Genomic DNA, 25000 nt, shown 5'->3' with positions numbered 1-25000 from the left:
CGATCACCAAAACACTATAGCTTGCTTCTTGGTATAGATAATAATGCAATTACCCTGAAACTTCATTATGATAAATCAATTACCTTACGGATATTATGTAGTCTTGAGGGAACACTCGCCTTCAGACCGGAACGTCCAGATGCTCTGATCGGGGCATAGCTGAGTCCTGGAAAAGGCGCTTAACACACATTCTCTCACGCCACTTAGGTGCAAATGTAATTTTTGACCGTTAACAGCGTTTCTCTGTAAAAAAAGGAAATGATATCGCCTAACTGGCGTAGGTTAAATACCGCTATGAGCACGTTTAGGGGCTTTTGCGTTTTATAAATGCTGAAGTGTTTTACATTATAAATACGCGCTTTAGATTCATACCAAACAATGGATTACGTTGTAAATATTATATTGTTTAGATACGGAAATAGCGAATAAAGATCGTGAAGGTATTTCCTACCATGTCAATAACAAAATGACATATTGGAGGATTACCCAGCTATTAAGTAATTAATGTGAATGCATTTTCAAATGATGCCAAACGCATTTCTCAGGTTATATCATGTGGCCTCTTAATATTTTCTTGTATTTTCTTTTGCTTCTGCAGAGTCAAGGATGAAATGTTTCGTTGACACATATCTTGAACTGTTTATGGACAACTGATAGAATGCATCTACAATAGACCCAACACAACTTTGTACGAGGTCGGACTTGATTTCTTGAATGATTAGTAGGCGAAGAGCAACGATTGTCTGTTTTCGTTTATGTGGGTTATTTCGTTATTCTAAAATATTATAGTATCTAACTCCTTTATAATGTCATTTCTGGCGAAAGACTGTGTTATTAGACTGTGTGTTATTTAATCAATCTTAAGGTATTTAGACAAAAAATATGATTATTGTTTGTTCGAACTATTGCAATATTTCTTCATTGATGGATTAGATTTTTTGGTATTTTTGATAACTATCACATTCGTCTGAGGAAATATGAGTTTCGTTTCTTGTTTTTGCAATACAATACGGTCTCTTCAGTGGTTATCAAAAGATTTGCTGAAATTTTGTAAATCTTATTACCGTGTCACATATTTTAATTAGAATGAGTATCGTTGATCCAAATATGCTCAGCCCACTGCTGATGTCCCACGTATTAATAGAACAATCTCTCCCAAACATCGTGGGCTCTGACAAATTTAATATAAATATAATTGAAAAAAAGCCGCCTGTTGTAAACAAAAAGGAGAAAGTTTTGCCGATTCCTCAAAGTAATGAGTGAGATCTGCTTATCGAAGATGACCATGCATTTGTTTTATCACAAGAGAAATTGATATTAACAGAATGTGACATCAAGGAGTCTGAAAATGTCCAACTTAATTCAAAGATTCTAATTGGTTCAGAAAAGTTCTTAGTAAAATTAATAGCTGTGAAAATTCTACTGTTGGATGGTTCCAGTCCTCAGAGGAAGCCAATTGGATGAACGCCACAATGCAAGACAAGGTCGAATTGCATCATAGGGGTGGTGCAGAAGTAAACGAAAGTGTTCCTTGTAAGTCACTTCTTTCTAACAAGGATCAATCACGTGATGAAACGCATAGAGCTTCAAATATGGAGGAGTGTAAGAATCCTGTTAACAATGGTACCTCTATTCGGAATATTTCAGCTGCAGCTGGGATGAATTCAAAGTTGGACCTCTTTGTGTCATCTGGTAGTGATAATTTTCCAACTGAAAGCGAAATTTTTGTACATTCTCAAATCAATAACAAATCTCAACTTAGAGAGCCAATGTGTCAAATAAGTGAAGTATTGACTTTAACAATGCAACCAACAGAGACTAATAAAAGCAATGAGTACTTTTATAGAGGAAGTATTAATCGTGAAATAACTAAAAATCCGCAACCAGGAACCTTTTGCGTAAACATTGGAACTCAGTCATCCACAGACCCATCAAAACCTGAGAGTTTGGCGAAGGAGCTAAGAACATCGACTCATCATATGGAATCAGTTTCTTATGCTGAAAGGAAAGGTAAAGATAAAGACAATATTGACTTTTCTCATGTATCTACAAAAGTAATGAGTGTGAACAATGAGATAAGATCACCAATTCATAATACGGATTCAGTTTCCTGCGTTGAAAGAGAAGGAAAAGATAAAAGCAATATTGGATCTTCTAACGTATCTATAAAAGTACCGAGTGTTACCAATGATTTAAGATCACCAACTCATAATACGGATTCGGTTTCCAGCTTTGAAAGAAAAGGGAAAGATAAAAGCAATATTGAATCTGCTAACGTATCTACAAAAGTACTGAGTGTGACCAATGAGTTAAAATCAACTCATAATACAGATTCAGTTTCATGTGTGGAAAGGAAAGGAAAAGATAAAAACGATAGTGAATCTTCCAAAATCACTAAGAAACCACTGAGTATGTCCAGTGAGCTAAGACCATCAATTCATAATATGGCTTTAGTTTCCTGCGTTGAAAAGAAAGGAAAAGATAAAAGCAATATTCAACCTCCCAAAGTCCTTACAAAACCCCCACGGTTTACGAATGAGTCCAAACCAATGACTCATACTATGGATTCAATTGCGTTTGCTGAAAAGACAGGAAATGTAAAAGTCAATATTCAATCTTCCACGGTCGTCGCAAAGAAACAGGATGTGACGCACGAACCAAAACTATCATCTCAAAATCTGGAAACAGTTATTTGTTCTGAAATGAAAGAAACAGAAAAGAGAAATGTTCAATCTTCTCAGGTTGTCACACCAGCAAAGGAGGTGGCAGCTGAACTAAACCAGTTTACGCATAATAAGCATTCTGTTGCATCTTCTGAATTAAAAGAGAAAGAAACGGGGGGCAGTGAATCTTCAACGGACACAATTAAAAAACAGAACGAAACGAATCAGTTAAAAGTATTGAGTGATAATGCTAAAATGAAGGTAAAAGATAAAGGAAACATTCCAGCAGCTACATTCGCCACAAAATCACCGACTGTTAATCTGGATAAAACTCCGCGTGCTGAAATGACAGAAAAAGAAAAGGAAGAATTTCAATTGTCAAAATACGACACAAGATCACCGGACGTGACTAATCAGCAAGAGCTATTGATTGTGAATCAAAATGCAGTTTTATGTCATACAGTAACCGCAAACATCCGACGTGTTGATGATGATAATAACAAATGCAAAAACGCCAATGTTTCAAAGCATCAACCTCCTTCGTCAAGTAAAAAACGCCGAAAAAATAGTGGAAAAAGTGGTGTTAGTGACATTAAGAGTTGTAAAATTAAAGATGATGGTTTGGACATTCCACCTATTATATACGAGAAAGTGGAATCGTCTCTGGGAAATGGTCTTAAGGTAAAATACAGGAGAAAATCAACGGAAGCTACGGAAAGTCAGATATCCAAAGTATCGGATGACGAAAGTTTGGAAACTCTTAGCGACTCCGACCCCGGAAATGTAAACAAAAGTGCTAGCGTCCTTGTTATAGATTTAGACAAAAAAAAGTCCAATTCCTATGATGATTTGTCACAAATTTCAAATAATCATTTATTTTCGAAGGCATTTAAGGTAAAAGAATCTGAAGAATTTACACCGGAATCGAAGAGTCTTGATTCAGATTCTATTGATAAACAAGTTTCCCAGGACAAGTTAAATTGTATTATGGAAGAGGATAAAAAAAAAACAAAGTCAAATTATGATACGGATTCTATCGTGCCCACTGTTCTAACAAGGAACACGCCAATAAAAGATAACGAAGAAGATTTGATTAAAAAGCAAAATATTTCTTCAAAACCATCTAAATTACATCTTTGCCAAACTTCAAATTCCTCTTCGTCATTGTTGGACTCAAATACAACTAATTTGACATCTTCACAAAAGCTGCCATTATCATCGTTGTCTTCAGTTGTAGATATTACAATATCCCAAAACACTCCAACACTTTCACATTCAGCTGCACCCTCAACCACGAGCGTCAAAACGCTAATAGATTCTCCTCAATCTTCTTTACCCGTCCGATATCCGGCCTTACCTTTAAGCGAGCAACAACTCACGGTTGATAATAGTTCTATCGCAAATAAAACTTCAGAAGACTCACAACTTGAATCTGTCATTCCATCAGCTCCAGGCTGTGATGCAGACAAAGCTTACCACAAGACCAAAAAAATCCCAAAACTCATAATTCGAAAACTTCCAGAAGAAATATTCCAGAGATATTACTTTTATAAGCATGAAATGCATCCTGGGGAAACCGGACACTCATCACCAAAACCACAAAGCAGAGATTTAGAGATAACTCCTGGTCTAATTTTTAAATTAAACAAATATTCGCCTCGAGTAAAGCAGTACCAAATTAGAAGCAGATGTAAAAAGACTAATAAAAACAAACCACGCAATAAAACACAGGAGTATGTAAAACCCAATAGATCAAGTAACAAAAGGAGACAAAATAAAGAAAAAACACATGGAATTGATGACCAACAGGATGAAGATAATAAAGGAAAAATTAAACCTCGTTCTGAATCACAAAATGTCTCATCTCAAAACGTTGAAATAAAAGATGATGACACTGGTTCTCTCGTAGATCCGAAAATTATTTCTATGTCCTCAACCTTACTCCAAGCATTTAGCAAGGCGACTCCAGCCGAAAGTATCGCATTTAAAAAAAGACCAGCATATAAATCTCCAATAACGGCTAAGAAACGAAAACATTGTACGCCAGTTTCGAAACTGAGAAAAGTGTTTCAGCAAGCCTGCATTCAGAAATGGCCATCGGCTGTTGAAAAAAATAGCAAATCAAAGCATGATGACTTTAAGACTAATCAGTACAAAAACAATGCAACCATTGAGAACACAAAGACATCAAAATCCGAATTAGCTGCAATCTCCCAAAACAATAGCCCCAAATATAAAAACAATAGAACTCAGTTCAAAGTGCATTCTGATCGGAAAAAGTCTCAAAATTCGAGATATAAACGCAAACTCTTAATCTCAGAATCTTCGCAAAGTGGCTCTAAGAATTTTAATCGAAATATATTTGAAAACGATCTGTTTTCAAAACGTCAGGAAAAGAAACGTATGCCTGATGAGATTAAGAATCAAGTCACAAAAGACCAAGATGAGTTGAAGAGTCAGGAGAAAATATCCAACCAAAACATCATACGAGACACTGATCTGATGTTGGGTGATTATTCAATTTACAGTGAATGTATCAAGACAGACAATCCCAATCAGGGGTCACCGCTTTCATCTAATGAGCTTCCCTTATTTAACGACGATGAATATGAAATAGGACAAACCATCATTGAACATGCAAAACTCTGGGATTTAGAGTCAGAAAACAGACGCATGGAAGACAATCGTATGGTATCAGAAGAGGCCAGAGTAAAAAATTCGCAGAACATTTCAGACATGCCAATCGATACTAAATTTGACCTTTTGCATGAGCAGCAGTATTTTACCATGTTGCCTTCTCCGGATGTTAATGATTCTGCGGCGATAACTGATCAATGTAAGAAGAGTTCATTGTCACATGTTGCAAGCAGAATTAAGACAGAAAAGACCAATTCATCATCACCTGTGTATACAAGCGACCGATCTTCCAATTACACATCACTATCAATCGACTGTGTGCATCCTCTTGATCTGCCAAACCCTTGTTGCAAAACGGAAAACGACAATAAACGTTCTCTGATTCCTAGCAACGTGCCCTTGTCAATGAGCATTCCAGAAATAAAAGTCATTTCGCCTGGGTCGAGTATTACAACATTTGGAGCATTAACACCCATAAGCAATCCACCATCCTGTGCCTCACTGTCGCCATTTCTCAGCCCAAGTCAGCCACCATCTAGTCAAAGAAAACGTCATGGTATTCGGCCAAACGGAAAATCTAGTCAATATAATTTTTCCCCTAATCATTCAAAAAATGCAAGAAGAGATTATAACCATGACGACAGTCACGAGAGTGATGATAGTGATGCTACTGTATCCTATCCAAATGTGAACAAAAAGTGCCCAACTGGCCAAGAGCACAAAGATAATTTGGAGAGAAAACAAAACAAATCTGATAATGTTGTTGGCTTAAACGAACAATCAGCATACGACGGTTGTAATTCAGAATACGCTATCAAGAGCGAACAGGGACTGTCGTATTTTGAAACTGAACTTGAAAAATGTAAAGACGAGTTAGCAACGATTGTCAGTGATATCAGAGAAAATGTAGCTAAACATAAAGCAATAAAACGATGCAGGAGGACTAATTCATTCTCAGGTGAGAACAGCTCAATAAGCTCTGAAAGTAATGAGCAGAAAGGTAGTTTGATCAAATCACGACCTAGTCTTGAGAGATTTATATCTGTAGAACCCCTCATGGATAGCGACACACCATACAAAAGTATGTCACGGGACGCAGGGGATGATGATTTGAAATTGGAGTTGAATGAACAGAATCTTCTCGAATATGTGACGTTGTTAAATCTACAACCTGGAAATTCAAAACAGGGCATTTTTGTTACATCGAGTGACACTGATAGTGAAGCAGAAACAAAACTATACGATATGAATTTTTCTCATTTGAAGCAAGAAAAAGACAAGAAGAAATCCACAAATAATATCGAGAAAATGAATGGTAAAGAAATCAATGCCGATGAAAATTGTAAGGCTAACTTGGATATATTCAATCGGAATACAGACTTAGATGTAGAGAACAACAATGATGAAGAGAGTCTTAAAATTTGTGAACCCGATGTTGTCATCGAAAATGCTGAATCCAACCATATTATTCTAGGTAAAGAAGCCATGGAAAGAATGAGGTCTGTCAAATATCACATATCAGAGAGAAATGGCCCCAGAATGACAAAACAGCGACGAAAGAGATCCGGGTTATACTTCTATACTGATTATTATTATGAAGACGATATATCTCAATCAAATCCTGACTATGACTATGCAGAAAAACGAACTAAGACATCTAAAAAAGTTAAAAATAGACAAATTAAAAAGGATCTTCAATTTCGACATGAAAGCGACACGAGTGAAGACGAGAAATCTTGCCCGTTCCCCAAGACAATGCTCTCTCCTTCTAGTACAGAAAGCGGGTATCCTATCAGTGCATCCGACGAATGTAATCTAAAGGGTGATCAAAGCGAAAGTAGAAGTCTAAGCCCAGCGCCAGCAAAAGGAGACACACAAAATAAAACGAAAAAGAGACTAAAGGAGAAAGAAAAGGGAACTGCTGGTAAGCCCAAGATTTACAATATTCATTCAATGTCCTACTTTGTTATGATTTATCAACCATCAGACTACTTTAGTTATCTCTTTATTTTTTACCTCCACCAGAATGAATTCACCTTCCCTCTCCTCCTCCTCCTCCTCCTCCTCCTCCTCCTCCTCCTCCTCCTCCTCCTCCTCCTCCTCCTACTTCTCCTCCCTTTCCTCCTCCATTCTCCTTCTTCTTCTTTTTCTTCTTCTTCTTCTTCTACTACTACTACTACTACTACTACTACTACTACTACTACTACTACTACTACTACTACTACTACTACTACTACTACTACTACTACTACTACGACTAATATTTCTTCTCTTCCTCTATCTTCTTCTTTTTTTGTTTTTCCTCCTCCTCCTCCTCCTCCTCCTCCTCCTCCTCCTCCTCCTCCTCCTTCTTCTTCTTCTTCTTTTCCTTTGTTGTCTTTTCTTCCTCGTTCTCATTTGTCTTTTCTATTCGCTTTAATATCTTTGTATCGACTGGCAGGGATGCATGAGAGATGAAGAGGCGTTTGGTTATCTAAGACCCTTTATATATCTCGAGAAAGAATAGAATTAACCCAGTCGTTAGCTGCAGAAGAACGCTGAAAAGTAAGCATTGGGAGTTTAGTTTCTTAGTCAGGGGGTTAAACAATGAGATATCAATAATGGGTCTCGTAAAATCGCCCCCCCCCCCCCCCTATAATTTATTTTCGTTTTTTTTTTTCGTTTTTTTATTTTTTGTTATCTTCATTGTCTGTCTATTTATTTATTTATTTATTTATTTATCTATTTAACATTTCGTAGAATACATTATTTAACATTGCGTAGAATACATGATCAGACCAGTACGATTTTACCCCAATTGAACTCTCCTCACCCATAATTTTCAGTATTTTTCCAAAAAATGGCAAGCTTACCCTGCAGAAAGATTGATTTTTTAAAACTCAAACAATCTCTCTACAAAACAACTTTATGTTCTTATTGATTAAAAAAAAAAGAAGAAAATTGTGATGTCCAAAATAAATCTGAATAAGAAAAATGTATATTGTGTCGTCACTAATGTGACGATTTTGCTGTAGGTAGTAAGGAGAGGGTTAAAGAGAGAGTTCATAGATCTGTTTATATATTTAGAGCCAGACGTCTTGCACATCAAACAAAGCGATTGTTTGGATTCAAATGACAAAGAAATGAGCCAACCATCCAACAAATCAATAACGTGCACCAAGATCCGAACCAACCCTAAATGATGTTAATTTTAAGACAATTTTACCTCTTAAAGGGAGAAAAACAATCATCGCTCGCTTCTACTAGGCTTAAAATTAAGCAGCATATTATTATAAACAATTTCTTTCTTCTCGTGAGTTTTCTCGTGATGACGATTGTAGTTGAAGAAGTGATCTATATTTTTTGATGACCTCAATCTCGTGCTAGGTCTATGTCTGAGTTAACCAGATGTCGAAAAGTGAATATAAGATATGATCAGAAATATGATACTTTACTGTTGAACCGTAAAGGAAATCGTATTTTTATCCCCCCATGACTATGTATTATCTCTATTATTTTTTTAAATAATAAAATGCAGCAGTTCAATACGTGGTTTTTTTTTTTTCGCAGCACTCATCCGCATAATGATATTCTGACCACAAAGATATTACTTAAGGTCAAATAAATCATTGATACGAGAATCAATACGTGTTTAAAAACAAAACCCGAATGCATTCTGATAACTAATATAGGGGTGAGGTAATTGAAGGCTTATAATAATAATAATAATAATAATAATAATAATAATAATAATAATAATAATAATAATAATAATAATAATAATAATAATAATAATAATGATAATAATAATAATAATAATAATGATAAATAATAATAATAATAATAATAATAATAATAATAATAATAATAATAATAATAATAATAATAATAATAATAATAATATTCTCGACCTCCTGCTTTTACAATTTCGAACTTGTTCTTAATGCGTGTTCCTACGGTCGTATAGCGGTAATGAAAAAAAAAATAAAAAATGTCCAACGCATAAACAAGCAGGAGCTCAAAAATCTTATATATTCTTTATCCTCAATGGAACAAATTCTAGTTAACCAAGCTTTTATGGTTTCGCTAATGACCGCAGTAGCAACGCATCACTTTGTTTAAGTTTCAATGTTCAACTATCGTTACTATTTTGTATATTTAGCATTCACAATGTCAGTCTGGAGCAGAACATTTTTTATTACAATTTATAGAACTGTAGGTCCAACGTTTTAACTGTTGGGTCAAATTGTCATTTAAGCAGATGGAGAAAGATACACATTAGAATAGAAATACTAAAACCATGCCTTTTGGTCACAAAATATCTATTATTCCACCTCTCTCTTTGGAAAATCCTACCATTTCTTAGTGAGTACCTAATCATTGAATAATGCTTTGAACGCGTTGAATACAAATTTTATTCAACGATTGCAGAATCTTTTCGCACATTTTATTGGTGTTAAACTATGTATAAAAGACGGTTGATTGGTAATTAACAATAATCTTTTGGTGCGCATGAATACAGCTGATGGTAATTAAAAATAATCTTTTGGTGCGCATGAATACAAATCCAACGTTTTTAGCTCGTCGTGTTATTGGGCACGATAAAAATAACTCGTTTAATAAATACAAAGAGTTGAAAGAATCGTCTCTAGTTATAATCTTGCATTTAAATTTCATTCCTCAGTTTTGATGGTCTTGACAAGTGAGGGTCATTTTAATCAATTGTTATTTTAAGCACCAGTTTTTTGGGCAATAAATGTTGAATGCCTTTTTTCATAGTACGCTCTTACTTTCGACTACAATATGATTTCTTAAATTGTGAAACAGAAAAAATTCATGTTTCTGTTCAATACCTCTGTTTTGTCGACTACAAAAAAGCTTTTGATAGAGTACGCCACGAAGAAATACTAAAACAACTGCACTCCATTGGCGCTGATGAGAAAGACCTCAGACTCATGCAAACATTATACTACACCCAGCAGGCATCTATCAAAATCGGAAACTCTACAGGAAATTCCATTCCTATTAAGAAAGGAGTCCGTCAAGGGTGTGTTGCCTCACCAGATCTGTTTAATCTGTACCAAGAAACAATCATGAGGGGCATAAATAATATGGAGGGAATAAAAGTGGGAGGTCACAACATAAATAATATAAGATACGCAGACGATACGGTACTCATTGCAACATCAGAAATCCAACTTCAAAAGATTGTTGACAAAGTGGTAGTAGATAGTGAAGCCAAGGGAATGGAAGTGAATATCACCAAAACGGAATGCATGGTAATACAGAAAACCCCCGAAAACAACAACACCTGCAATATAACGATTCACGGCGAGCAACTTACCAACGTAGAAAGTTTTAAATACCTAGGTTCAATAGTGACAACAGATGGAAGATGTAACCGAGACATACGAGCAAGAATAGCTCAAGCCAAACAGGCCTTCATGGACCTGGGAAACATTTTGAAAAACAAACAGATGTCGTTCGGGATTAGATTCCGAGTCTTGAAGTGCTACGTGTGGCCAATCTTGTTATACGGATGCGAAAGCTGGACTACAAATGCAGAAACACAAAAGAACATTGAAGCTTTTGAAATGTGGTGCTTGAGAAGGATGCAGAGAATATCGTATACTGCACACAAAACGAACGAAGAAGTGCTAAAACAAACATACCAACAAAGGAAACTAATGCCCTTAATAGTGGATCGACAACTATCCTTTTTCGGACACATAGTAAGGAAAGATAAGAATGAATACCTGGCAAGTTGTGGAAAAATACCTGGTAAACGCGCCCGGGGGAGACAAAGAAAAACACTCATAGACCAACTGAAGGGCTTCACCAGCCTAACAATCCAAGAGCTGTTTGAAAAGGCAAGAGACAGGGAGGAATGGAGAGAGATAATTCATGCAGTATCCGAAGCCTGGACCAGGCATGGAACCTAGAAGAAGAAGAAGTTCAATACTAATTTTTCATTCATTGTCTGACATTTGGTACACCAGGACATTATGCCGTTTGGGGACGAAATGGTCATATCTATAAATTATTGCCACCCCTTTGATCTTACACCACGTTTACATTCGGTCATCATCACACAAACTTAGATATGGCAAAAAGTTGAACTTTGAATACCAATTATGATGTTTAAAAATAGCTCATGCGACCGGGTCACGATTTGATTTTATTATTTTAACTAAAAACAGAATAACTCTTGTCTTAATCTTTGCGCGATTTTAATTACCTCGGTTAGTAATCAAATTGTTCAAATTGTGTTTGTGGATAGGTGATAAAGAAAATAAAGAACGGTGCTCAAGCTGACAGTGAGAAACGCCATAATGGTAGTGATAAGATAAGGAATTGCACTTTTGTGTTATAAGCAATGTACAACACGTGAAAATAAAAAAGCGAATGCCACAACATTTAACCGGTTTACCGCCGTACTCTGGAAAAAGACGTATTTCAAAATTTGGCCAGAAAACTTATCCTTCAAATATCGACCGATTTAAATGACCTTCATCATGGTAAAAACTCTGAAACCGTGGACTTCGCGAAGATCTAGATAGTTCTTCCCCCCCCCCCCCCCCCCCAAGATGCGTGTCATTTAAGTCGATCGATATTTGAAGGGCGAGTTTCAAATTTTAAATACGTGTCTTTCTAGAGTTAACTGGGTGAACGAAATTGAGATGAACGGTCTTGATTCTTAGCTCTGAGCGATTTCATAATGATTCAGATAAGGAATCCTATTTGATATCTTTAAAACTCATAAAACAAAAAACAACAACAACAACAACAACAAAAACACACACCTTGTTTGATTTCGAAGTCATACGTAGAAAGTTTGCATGCGACACGTGCAGTTTCATTACCTGTAAAAACAGCATCTCCGTCCAAGTTTAAATTCGACATTGTGCATGTTGTTCTTCAGTGATCGGGTTGGTTTATTAAGGCAATGCATTCTCTTAGTTTCATAAATGCCATGTCAAAGTCGTAAACTTATTTATACATTGTTTTCTAGCATGACGTATACACTAATAATGCCTCTTAGCGCTGAGAGTGAAAGTCAGAGCTAAAAGATGTATACATCCAAGGCCCTCTATATAGCACTATATAGAGGGCCTTGATACATCTCATTTGTGGCTAATCGTCGCAGAAAGGTGCTATGTAGGTGTGATTTAGGGGCTAAAAATTAGAATTATTTTCAAAAATATTAGTCATGTTTTAAGTTCTTATGGCCTTTTTTATTTATTTATTATTTTCTTAATTTATTTTTTTATTTTATTTATTTTTTTTTTTGTTTCTTTTCATTTTTTTTTGGGGGGGGGGGGGGGGGGGAAGCGTAATACAGCATCTATTTTAATCGTTATACCTTTTAGCCCGCATATCATAATGGACAAAGTTTTATAAACGTGATATATACTGATTTATAACATATGCAGATGACACAGCACTAATTTCAGACTCAAAAGAAAATTTACAATTACTCCTTAATAAAGTAGTCACAGAGAGTGAACGTATGGGGTTATACTTAAATGTAAAAAAGACAGAATGCATGGTTATATCAAGGAGAGAAAGAAATCCAACATGTAACTTAATAAGCAATGGAGAAACTATAAAACAAGTTCAGACATTTCAATATTTTGGATACATAATAACTTCAGATGGCAGATGTAGCACAGAAATAAAACGAAGAATTGCAATAGCTAAAGATAGTTTTAATAAAATGAGTCTAATTTTTAAAAACCACAATATCTCAATGACAACAAAACATAGGGTTTTGAAGACCTATGTATGGTCAGTATTATTATATGGCTGCGAAAGCTGGACAATTACAGAAGACATTAGAAAGAAACTGGAGGCAGAAGAAATGTGGTTTCTTAGAAGGATGTTAAGAATCTCATGGACAGAGAAGACAACTAATGAAGAAGTATTAGAGCAAGCTGAAACTAAAAGGTTATTAATTCGTACAATAAGACAAAGACAAATGCAATTTTTAGGGCACCTAAATCGACATAAATGTATTGAACATCTTGATCTCATTGGAGAGAGAGAGAGAGAGAGAGAGAGAGAGAGAGAGAGAGAGAGAGAGAGAGAGAGAGAGAGAGAGAGAGAGAGAGAGAGAGAGAGAGAGAGAGAGAGAGAGAGAGAGAGGTGACAAAGAAGATTGTTGTATACAAGAATGTGATGTGGGAGAAAATGCCCTATAGGAGGAACGAACTTGACGTCACTTAGCTCCTTGTTATTATTTTTAGACAGCAGTTCTTAGTGAATTTTATCAATCAGTTTATAGATAGATCGAAATTGACGTCACTCCGGCCTTTGTCATTGGTTTTTGCCATCCGCGTTTATGAGTAACACTCACTAAAATGTATTCACCAGATTATAAACGTTTAAGGTTACACATAGTTTTGTGTGTTTATCCGTTATACTTCCGGATGGCAATGTTGTGAGCTCCTTTGCAAAGTGCATACTATCAATAGACGTTAAAGGTTACACAACAATTTAATGTGATGGTTTAATTGGCTGGCAGATGTTTGTTAGTATTTTACCTAAAAGCACATCATCAATAGATAGTGTGCGCTTGACTAAGATGTTCACAACATTGCCATCCGGAAGTATAACGGATCAACACACAAAACTTTGTGTAATTTTGGTCGTTTTTAGTCTGGTTAATACAGTTTAGTGAGAACTACTCATAAACGTGGATCGCAAAAACAATAAAAAAAACCTGAGTGACGTCATCTTCGTTCTATCTATTTGATAAATCCACACACACACACACACACACACACACACACACACACACACACACACACACACACACACACACACACAAATAAAACATTCATAAACTGACAACGGACAGTACGATTACCCAGATCCGAAACCGCGGTTCAAATTGAGAACTGTACGTCTAAACACAACTTCTCTCTTCGACAAATTGCTGATTCAACGGTGACCCACATCCGCCGCATGTAGGAACGAACCCGAAAGGTAGAGCATCGAGTTGAAGGGTGTGACGAAGCTTCCGGGCGGGTTTGCGACGGTGCACGAGTGCGGTAAAGAATTTGCAGATTGGGTCGATCGTCATAACATAGTAGTGTGAGCACCATTAGAAGCTGCTGCCATGTCTCGGTTAATCCATCAGCCCGTGAATGAATTAATTGCACGTCTAAATGGGGATTAAGCATGGACTTAAAGGAAAGGACACTTAAACAAAGCGGTGTGTCTTTTTTACGAAACCCGCCGAAATCCGACGAATCCCAACAAAGTTATGGGAAGTAGGTGGCAGTGGGGAGTGAACCTAGAGCTCAGGGAAGTGTACACCATTGGGGAGTGAACCTGGGACTGGGTTTCGGAGGGTTTCGTAAAAAAGAACCAGTGCTTTTTTACGAAACCCGCCGAAACCCGACGAATCCCGACAAAGTTATGGGAAGTAGGTGGCAGTGGGGAGTGAACCTAGAACTCAGGGAAGTGTACACCATTGGGGAGTGAACCTGGGACTGGGTTTCGGAGGGTTTCGTAAAAAAGAACCAGTGCTTTTTTACGAAACCTGCCGAAACCCGTCGAAACCCGGCAAAACCCGACAATATCCAGCAAAGTTATGGGAAGTAGACAACTGTGGGGAGTGAACCCGAGACTCAGGGAAGTGTACACCAGTCGGGAGTGAACCTGAGACTAAGGTTATTGGCCGGTTTCGGCGGGTTTCGTAAAAAAGAATTAGTGCTTTATTACGAAACTCGCCGAAACCCGCCAAAACCCGACAATATCCGGCAAAGTTATGGGAGTTTAGCAACAGTGGGGGTTGATCCTGGGAATCAGGGCGGTGTACACCAGTGGGGAGTGAACCTGGGACTGTGTAAAAAGGATATCAGTGGGAAATAAACCTGGGACTAAAGGGAGATGGATACCATTGATAGTTGAAGCCGGATATGGGAGTTGAGTACCTGAGGAGAATGAACCTGACACTATAGGAGATGGGCGCCATTGTGGAGTGAACCTGAGACTCAGGGAGTGCACACCAATTTGGAGTTAACCTGGGACTGTGGGAGATGGATAACTGTGGGTATCCGAGCCGAACTATAGGAGTTGGGTACCAGAGGAGAATGAACCTGACACTATAGAAGGTGGGCGCTAGTGGGGAGTGAACCTGGGACTCAGGGAATTGCACACCAGTGGGGAGTTAACCTGGGAATATGTAAAAAGGATATCAGTCGGAAATAAACCTGGGACTAAAGGGAGATGGATACCATTGACAGTTGAAGCCGGATATGAAAGTTTGGTACCAGAGGAGAATGAACCTGACACTATAGGAGGTGGGCGCCAGTAGAGAGTTAACCTGGGACTGTGTAAAAAGGTCATCAGTGGGAAATAAACCTGGGACTAAAGGGAGATGGATACCATTGAAAGTTGAAGCCGGATATGGGAGTTGAGTACCAGAGGAGAATGAACCTGACACTATAAGAGATGGGCGCCAGTGTGGAGTGAACCTGGGACTATGTAAACAGGATATCAGTGGGAAAAAAACCTGGGACTAAAGGGAGATGGATACCATTGGGAGTTGAAGCCGGATATGGGAGTTGGATACCAGAGAAGAATGAACCTGACACTATAGGAGATGGCCGCCAGTGGGGAGTGAAACCGGGACTATGTAAAAAAGATATCGGTGGGAAATAAACCTGGGACTAAAGGGAGATGGATACCATTGAAAGTTGAAGCCGGATATGGGAGTTTGGTACCAGAGGAGAATGAAACTGACACTATAGGAGGTGGGCGCGAGTGGGGAGTGAACCTGGGACTATGTAAACAGGATATCAGTGGGAAATAAACCTGGGACTAAAGGGAGATGGATACCATTGAAAGTTGAAGCCGGATATGGGAGTTGAGTACCAGAGGGGAATGAACCTGACACTATAGGAGATGGGCGCCAGTGTGGAGTGAACCTGGGACTCAGGGAAGTGCACACCAATTTGGAGCTAACCTGGGACTGTGGGAGATGGATAACTGTGGGTATCGGAGCCGAACTATAGGAGTTGGGTAGCAGAGGAGAATGAACCTGACACTATAGAAGGTGGGCGCCAGTGGGGAGTGAACATGAGACTCAGGGAATTGCACACCAGTGGGGAGTTAACCTGGGAATATGTAAAAAGGATATCAGTGGGAAATAAACCTGGGACTAAAGGGAGATAGATACCATTGAAAGTTGAAGCCGGATATGGGAGCTTGGTATCAGAGAAGAATGAACCTGACACTATAGGAGGTGGGCACCAGTGGGGAGTGAACCTGGACTATGTAAACAGGATATCAGTGGAAATAAACCTGGAACTAAAAGGAGATGGATACCATTGAAAGTTGAAGCCGGATATGAGTGTTTGGTACCAGAAGAAAATGAACCTTACACTATAGGGGGTGGGCGCCAATGGGGAGTGAACCTGGGACTATGTAAAAAGGATATCAGTAGGAAATAAATCTGGGACAAAAGGGAGATGGATACCATTGGGAGTTGAAGCCGGATTTATTTCCCACTGATATCCACAGGTTAACTCCCCACTGGTGTGCAATTCCCTGATTCCCAGGTTCACTACCCACTGGCGCCCACCTACTATAGTGTCAGGTTCATTCTTCTCTGGTACCAAACTTTCATATTTGGCTTCAACTTTCAATGGTATCCATCTGCCTTTAGTCCCAGGTTTATTTCCCACTGATATCCTTTTTACACAGTCCCAGGTTAACTCCCCACTGGTGTGCAATTCCCTGAGTTCCAGGTTTACTCCCCACTGGCGCCCACCTTCTATAGTGTCAGGTTCATTCTCCTCTGGTACCCAACTTCTATAGTTCGGCTCAGATACCCACAGTTATCCATCTCCCACATTCCCAGGTTAACTCCCAATTGGTGTGCACTTCCCTGAGTCCCAGGTTCACTCCCCACTGGCGGCCATCTCCTATAGTGTCAGGTTCATTCTTCTCTGGTACCCAACTCCCATATCCGGCTTCAACTCCCAATGGTATCCATCTCCCTTTAGTCCCAGGTTTATTTCCCACTAATATCCTGTTTACATAGTCCCAGGTTCACTCCCCACTGGCGCCCACCTTCTATAGTGTCAGGTTCATTCTCCTCTGGTAGCCAACTCCTATAGTTCGGCTCAGATACCCACAGTTATCCATCTTCCACAGTCACAGGTTAACTCCCAATTGGTGTGCACTTCCCTGAGTCCCAGGTTCACTCCCCACTGGCGGCCATCTCCTATAGTGTCAGGTTCATTCTTCTCTGGTATCCAACTCCCATATCCGGCTTCAACTCCCAATGGTATCCATCTCCCTTTAGTTCCAGGTTTATTTCCCACTGATATCCTGTTTACATAGTCCCAGGTTCACTCCCCACTGGCGCCCACCTTCTGTAGTGTCAGGTTCATTCTCCTCTGGTACCAAACTTTCATATCCAGCTTCAACTTTCAATGGTCTCTATCTCCCTTTAGTCCCAGGTTTATTTCCCACTGATATCCTGTTTACATAGTCCCAGGTTCACTCCCCACTGGCGCCCACCCCCTATAGTCTCAGGTTCTTTCTCGTCTGGTACCAAACTCTCATATCCAGCTTCAACTTTCAATAGTATCCATCTCTCTTTAGTCCCAGGTTTATTTCCCACTGATAACCTTTTTACATAGTCCCAGGTTCACTCCCCACTGGCGCCCACCTTCTATAGTGTCAGGTTCATTTTCCTCTGGTACCCAACTCCTATAGTTCGGCTCGGATACCCACAGTTATCCATCTTCCCACAGTCCCAGGTTAACTCCAAATTGGTGTGCACTTCCCTGAGTCTCAGGTTCACTCCACACTGGCGCCCATCTCCTATAGTGTCAGGTTCATTCTCCTCAGGTACACAACTCCCATATCCGGCTTCAACTTTCAATGGTATCCATCTCCCTTTAGTCCCAGGTTTATTTCCCACTGATATCCTTTTTACACAGTCCCAGGTTCACTCCCCACTGGTGTACACCGCCCTGATTCCCAGGATCAACCCCCACTGTTGCTAAACTCCCATAACTTTGCCGGATATTGTCGGGTTTCGGCGGGTTTCGTAATAAAGCACTAATTCTTTTTTACGAAACCCGCCGAAACCGGCCGATAACCTGTCTCAGGTTCACTCCCGACTGGTGTACACTTCCCTGAGTCTCGGGTTCACTCCCCACAGTTGTCTACTTCCCATAACTTTGCTGGATATTGTCGGGTTTTGCCGGTTTCGGCGGGTTTCGGCGGGTTTCGTAAAAAAGCACAAGTTCTTTTTTACGAAACCCGCCGAAACCCAGTCCCAGGTTCACTCCCCAATGGTGTACACTTCCCTGAGTTCTAGGTTCACTCCCCACTGCCACCTACTTCCCATAACTTTGTCGGGATTCGCAGGGTTTCGGCGGGTTTCGTAAAAAAGACACACCCAAACAAAGTGGGTGTGGTCCTCTTTTCGTTTGTTATAGAACAGTAAAGTTGGTGCAATAAAATAAACAACATCACGTGACCAGACATTTGACGTCAAACGTGACCCAGATTTTTTTTATGAATGACCCGAACTATGCTGCAATTGACCCTTAGGTAATGTCATGCGCATCCAACCAACTTTTTGTTTACATGTTGCTAAGGCAGCAAACTGAAGTTGGCGCGAATAAATTCAAGCTGTTTACTCCGAGTCTGAGATAGCTAGGGAGGCCACGATCATATTTTTTTTATCGCCAAAATGCCCCTTCTTTTATTTTATAGGAAAATCATAATCATGGTTCCCCTTCCTCCCGTAAACAAAACCATATCTATGTCCAGGGAAACGAAGATGGTTGCTTGTTTTTGGTTAAGGCGGACCATACTTTTTTTTTTTTACAGCGTATCAAATGATCAAAGTCAAAGCATACGGCCAATGTAATGAAGAGAGTAAATTCGAATCTATCTCCTATCTCTTCGCTCAGATGACCCTTTTGACAGAAGACAACTACTACTTCTACACTATAACTATAACTGCACTACCACTACTGTATTATAACCACTGATACCACAAAACTATAGACTTTTATACTATCTAGAACTAATGGACCGTATGGCTTAGAGGTACGGTTTTCATCTTGTCACAAAAGTCGAGCAATGCCAATGCTAAGTGTGATCAGTAATAGGATGGGTGACTAATCGTGAAAAATTATCCACACATTACCCCACTCGATTGAATGAGTATCTGGCTACAGAAATGGCGGATAGTGTAGTGACAGTTTTAGTACACAAGGGTCGCCTAACAGACTGTATGACAAAGAAATACGGTTCCATACGGCTTGTTGAAGTGGGGGATAAATATGAAACACTGTGAAGCGCATTGCTCACGGCTATCTGTAGAAATGCGCTGTATAAATATTCATATTTATGTACTTGGTCCAACCGTTACTATTACTATTTCTACTTCAAGACCTCTACTACTAATACTACTACTACTACTACTACTACTACTACTACTACACTACTACTACTAACTACTACTACTACTACTACTACTACTACTACTACTACTACTATTACTACTAATAATAATAATGATAATAATAATATAATAATAATAACAATAACAATTATTATTGTTGTTGTTGTCAGTATCACCGTTTATTAATGATTTAAAAAAGTGTTAAAGATACTTGCAAAATGTTGGTGTTGTGTGTGTTGTAGCAATCCAGCAACGCAACTCTGTCTACAACTACAAGAGACGCACAAGACCGTGGCACTAAACATCCCTGGCATGCATTTAGTCAAACAGCATGAAAGCAACATTCACGGTAGCGTTAACTACGTCAAAGTCAAAGACAAAATAATAGTGACATACAACCAGGACATGACAGTAAGTGAGGTGGAAATTCTCAGAATTGAAAGTAGACACTTCAATGTGATATTACTGACAACAAACCTCCACCAACGCCATTCAAGTGGCCAGTTACATCCACCACTAGTGAGAAACCAATGATTGTGATAGGTGACTTTAACTGCCACAGCACCAAATGGGGATACAATGAGAACAACAAAGATGGAGATACTGTTGAGGAATGGAGTGACCAATATAATCTGACACTCTTCTATGACGCATGAAGCATCCTTTCCAAGCGCTCGCTGGAGAACAGACCTTGCATTGTTGTCTTCCAGATATGTCAAAAACTGTCGGCAACCCCATACCAAAATCAGTATACAGACCTATCGCCATTGAGGTAGGATCAGGCATCTCTACGAGAACAAACAAATTATATGAACTGTGTTCGTGGACCTGGCAGCTGCCTATGACACAGTAAATCATAGGAAACTGCTCCTAAAGGTTGCAAGGTAACTCGTAACACAAAAATAGTTGCAATAATATAATTCCTCATGTCAAACCGTCACTTTTTTGTGGAAATGGATGGGAAGAAAAGCAGATCACAAAAGAACGGACTCCCTCAAGGATCGGTACTTGCACCTATCCTTTTCAACGTTTATACCAACGACCAACCTCATTTTGAGAACATCAGGGGGTTTCTATATGATCTGTGTCTTGCGTCCCAGGCCTCTGATTTCAAGACCATTGAGGAGAGACTAACGGATGTCCTGGAGCCACTCTCTGAGGCCACATTTAAAGAACTCACTTGCCAACTCAGGAAAAACTCAAGTGTGTGCTTTCCATTTAAAGAACCGCCAAGCCTAAAGAAAACAGGAAACTGAACATCTAGAATGGAAACATATTGGATAAAAACACATTCCCAATGTACCTCGGTGTTACCATAGACCGCACAAGGTCCTTTTATCAGAACACAAAGAAAACAAAAGCAAAGGTGGCCACAAGAAACAACTTCCTAAGAAAAGAGGCAAAAACTGACACGCCATGGGGAGCAGATCCGAAAACAGTCAGTTACCATAGTAGCCCTCTGCTATTCATCAGCCGAATAGGTCTCACCAGTCTGGGCAAGATCCTGCCATGTCAAAATAACACCTGCCGGATCATTAGAGTAACTTGAAACCGACTGCAGTTCCAGTCCTCCATCGGCTGGCTGGCATTGCACCTCCCCACATTCAAAGAGCCACTGATTCCAAAGCCCAGAAATATAAATAGAAAATGGACCCAAGGCACCCAAGGCACAGCCCAATGACAAGTAGACTGAAGTCGAGAAAGAGCTTCACGATGGAAGAAAGCATCAACCCTGACCATGCAGCTGTATACAGGCGTTCCACGTGGAGAGAGTGGAACAATCATGCAAATGAAGCTGTTGGAGATCTGAGAGAAGAACTGTCCTACGGAACTGAGCTCCCCAGGAATGAATTGGTAACACTGAACAGAGCACAGGCAAAACTTGTGAGAATAACTGGAAGCATGAAAAAGTGGGGGCTGGCTGAGAGTAGCTTGTGTACATGTGGGTGCCCAGAGCAGACATCCTTAGAGAATGCCAGGATGCGCTCAGCTGCACTGACCATGACCCAAGAGTCTGCTCCCCAGATGCTGTTGAGTGGGATCGGTGTTGGTGCGAAACTGTGACGATGATGACTTGCAAAATGAATAAGTCTTACACCTGCCAATATATAAGTAAGATGACAGGATGCTGATCTTTTTAACATCAAAGTACTTTTGTAACCCGGCACTGCTAACTTTTATGTGTAACCCAGAATGAAAAGTTATTACAAAAGACGATTGCAAGATATTTAGATAAATTGCTAGTTTAGGGAGCGTTCACATATTATGTCAACAAAAAATTGGCATTTTTAGACCCCCCCCCCCCCCCCCCCCCCCCCCCCCAATGTCATCAATTGTCATCATTGACTTGACCCCCCCCCCCCCAATATGATGACATCATCAAAATGGACTATTTTTCGTGAAAGTCATGTGATGGTGGCTATTGAACAGATGAAAAGAGGTAAAAACAACTGGGTGCCAAAAGGTGTGAAATTTGATATATACCTCTTTGTCTCTGTTCAATACTGGTAGCCAGCATTACACGATGTTAACAAAAAAAAAGTCCATTTTGAAGATGTAGACATGTTTAGGGTAGTTCAGTTGTTAGAGCGTGGCTGAAGACCTGACAACTCAAGTTGATTCCCATCGCAGCCACATTTTTTTTTCGGGGGCCCCCTGTCCACCCAGCAGTGAATAGGTGTAGGTGGATCACCTGATCTGGTAAAAAGTAATTTGTGAAGACTGATGTCCTATCCGAATAATAACATATATGTTACTAATCCGCTTCAACTTTTACAGTGTTTTTCTTGGGTGTGTTTTTATTCTATTTGTATAACCAAATTTTTGATGACATAATCTTGGGTATGAACTCCCCCCCCCCCTCCCCCATGTCAACACTTGTCAACATTTGGCAGAACCCCCCCCCCTCCCCCCCCCAAAGTGTTGACATAATATGTGAACGCTCCCTTATCATTGTGGTAGACGTACATAGATGTATTAAAGTTACATATCCAATAACCTGTAGGTTAATAGAGAAGGAAGGGCGCACAAGTTCATTGTAATTTGAAGTTGAGGAGTTGGAACAAAGTTGATTTGCATTGAGTCAGAATTCAATCAAGTCTTAGACTTAGATTGAAAGAAAAAAGCCCAAAGAATCTTTTTTTAAAACAAGAAACAAAAAAAACCTACTGCGTGCACCAGAATGAATAAAAACAGGACAGTCTTTAAACTGTATCAATGGAAATCACATCTTGCATATACAAGACCTCTAGTGCTATTGTGAGGATTGGTTCTCAGTCTCACCCGTCCTGCTGTATCTGAGTGCCATAACACAACTTGTGAAATCCAAATAAATTAAAAACAGATTATAAATTTATATCACATTTATTGTCATTTCATTCATATTCATGTTATTCACACTGAAATCATTAAAAAAAATATAGATATGATGTTTCTCCATTAAAGGTATGCTTGTATTCTCATCCTGTGAAAGAGAAAGAAAAAAAAAAAGAAAAAAATTGATAATTATTACTGAAACTGTGTAGTTCCATTTTTAAAAATCTGTGATGTAAGAGCCTCAGCAAAAGCTTTGGTTAAGAAAGGTTCTGATTCAAGAGATGTACTTCTTAGGCAGAACATGCGATTAACCTGTGTAGACTTTAGTATTACGGTCTTGCTTATAATTATCAAGTGCAGAAAGTTTGCCATTAAAATGATTATTTAATAGAATTAGAATTTAATATAAGCTGATTCGAGAAATGGAACACAAAGGAAGAATTTGCGATTAACCTGTCCAGTCATACGCATCATGTTCTTGTTTATAAAGTGCAGAAACTTTGCAAATAAATAGAATAAATAGAAAAGAATTTTATTCGAGAAATGGAATACAACGGCAGAATTTGCGACTAACCAGTTAAGACAAAAGCGCCATGGTCTTATTTACAAAATACAGAAACTTTGTGAATATTTCGAGAAATGTAGCACAAAAGCATCACTGTCTTGCATATGAAGTGCAGAAAGTTTGTGATTAAGCCACTGCATTATTTAATATGATGTTGCTGATAAATGAAACAATGCAATACAATTTTTTAAAATATGTTCTGCAACATCACATGGTCCCATCTATCAAATTCTACTACCATTACAAATCAGCTACATAGATGGATTCATCAGAACTCTTATCTTGTTGATAAATCAAATTATAAATATAGAAAAGGATATAATAAACTTTAAAAAATAATTATAAAGTTAAATGGTAGACAAGATAAAGAGGTCATTGCCTATTTCTTTTTAAATTTCTTATTCATAACCAAGGAAGCAGGTTTCTTTTGCTATATTCTTCTTGACTTCCCTATGTAAATGTTTCTTTCAAGTGTATAACAAGCTCACAGGGCATTTTTATAAAGAAACAGGAGCCAATACCATTAAAATGGAGAGATCACTGCCAAAAATTACATAGGGATAGATATGCATTGGTTTTAACGTGTATTAGACACTGTCATTAGAAAAAAAGTTTTTAAAAATCTTTACAAACTACAGTAAGCTGCTTTTAAAATTAACAAACGCTCGAAAGCAAAACATGGTCCTGTTCTCTTAATCACCATTCTGTAGTCTCTAGATTAGGTAAATAAAGCTGAGAGGTTTTATGAAGAATCTAGAATATAGAAGAAAAACATTAATTCAATTAAAAAAAACAAAGAAGGGTCCATAATGATATATGAGGAATTCTATAAGATACAGTAATATGAAAGCCATTTTGATAATCTTGAAGGATAAGACTCAATGATGATGATGATGATAATAATAATTATTATGATACCTCTTCCTGAATATAAATTGATTAATTCCCATGGTATAGGCAGGCCAATGCTTCCAGAACAATTAAAGGAATGCAGAGACTCATTCTTGTTGTAATGTTATTTAGATCTGAAAAAAAAATGATAAGCATGACATCCTAAACCATTTTCCCATGGTCCCATAAAAAGCAATATCATCTCACACAAAATCATAAAGTAAAATTCATCTGGACCAACCAATGAATAAAAGTAATAATTACCTTATTTTATCAATTATTATCATTGGATTTATTTAACTTTATATGTATTAATTAAATGACAATTCGAAATTAAGATAGCAATGTTTGAAAGAATAACTGGATCTAACTCTACAAGTAAAATGTAAATGTGCAACTTATTCAGATTTCAGCAAGCACTTGTTACAGTCTGTCGCTTCATGTTACAGGAAAAACTCCAGTTCCATGAGCCTTATGACTCTAAAGGACCAATTATTTCAAAGTAAA

General features: G+C 38.5%; 1 protein-coding gene across 2 annotated transcripts in view; it reads left to right on the top strand.

The window, feature by feature from the left end:
* LOC144968711 (uncharacterized) overlaps positions 1-25000 on the top strand; it is a 202646-nt gene that overhangs the window by 62451 nt on the left and 115195 nt on the right. For both annotated transcript variants that reach the window (XM_078907318.1, XM_078907316.1), the window contains exon 2: positions 599-7224. In XM_078907318.1, the coding sequence (XP_078763444.1) occupies positions 1461-7224 (5764 nt within the window). In that variant the 5' untranslated portion in view covers positions 599-1460. The remainder of the gene's footprint in view (positions 1-598; positions 7225-25000) is intronic.

Source organism: Berghia stephanieae, chromosome 3, assembly GCF_034508935.2.
Source record: "Berghia stephanieae isolate SIO BIC M18660-M18661 chromosome 3, UCSD_Bste_1.3, whole genome shotgun sequence".
NCBI lineage: Eukaryota > Metazoa > Mollusca > Gastropoda > Nudibranchia > Aeolidiidae > Berghia > Berghia stephanieae.
This window is presented reverse-complemented; position numbering and strand designations above follow the sequence as displayed.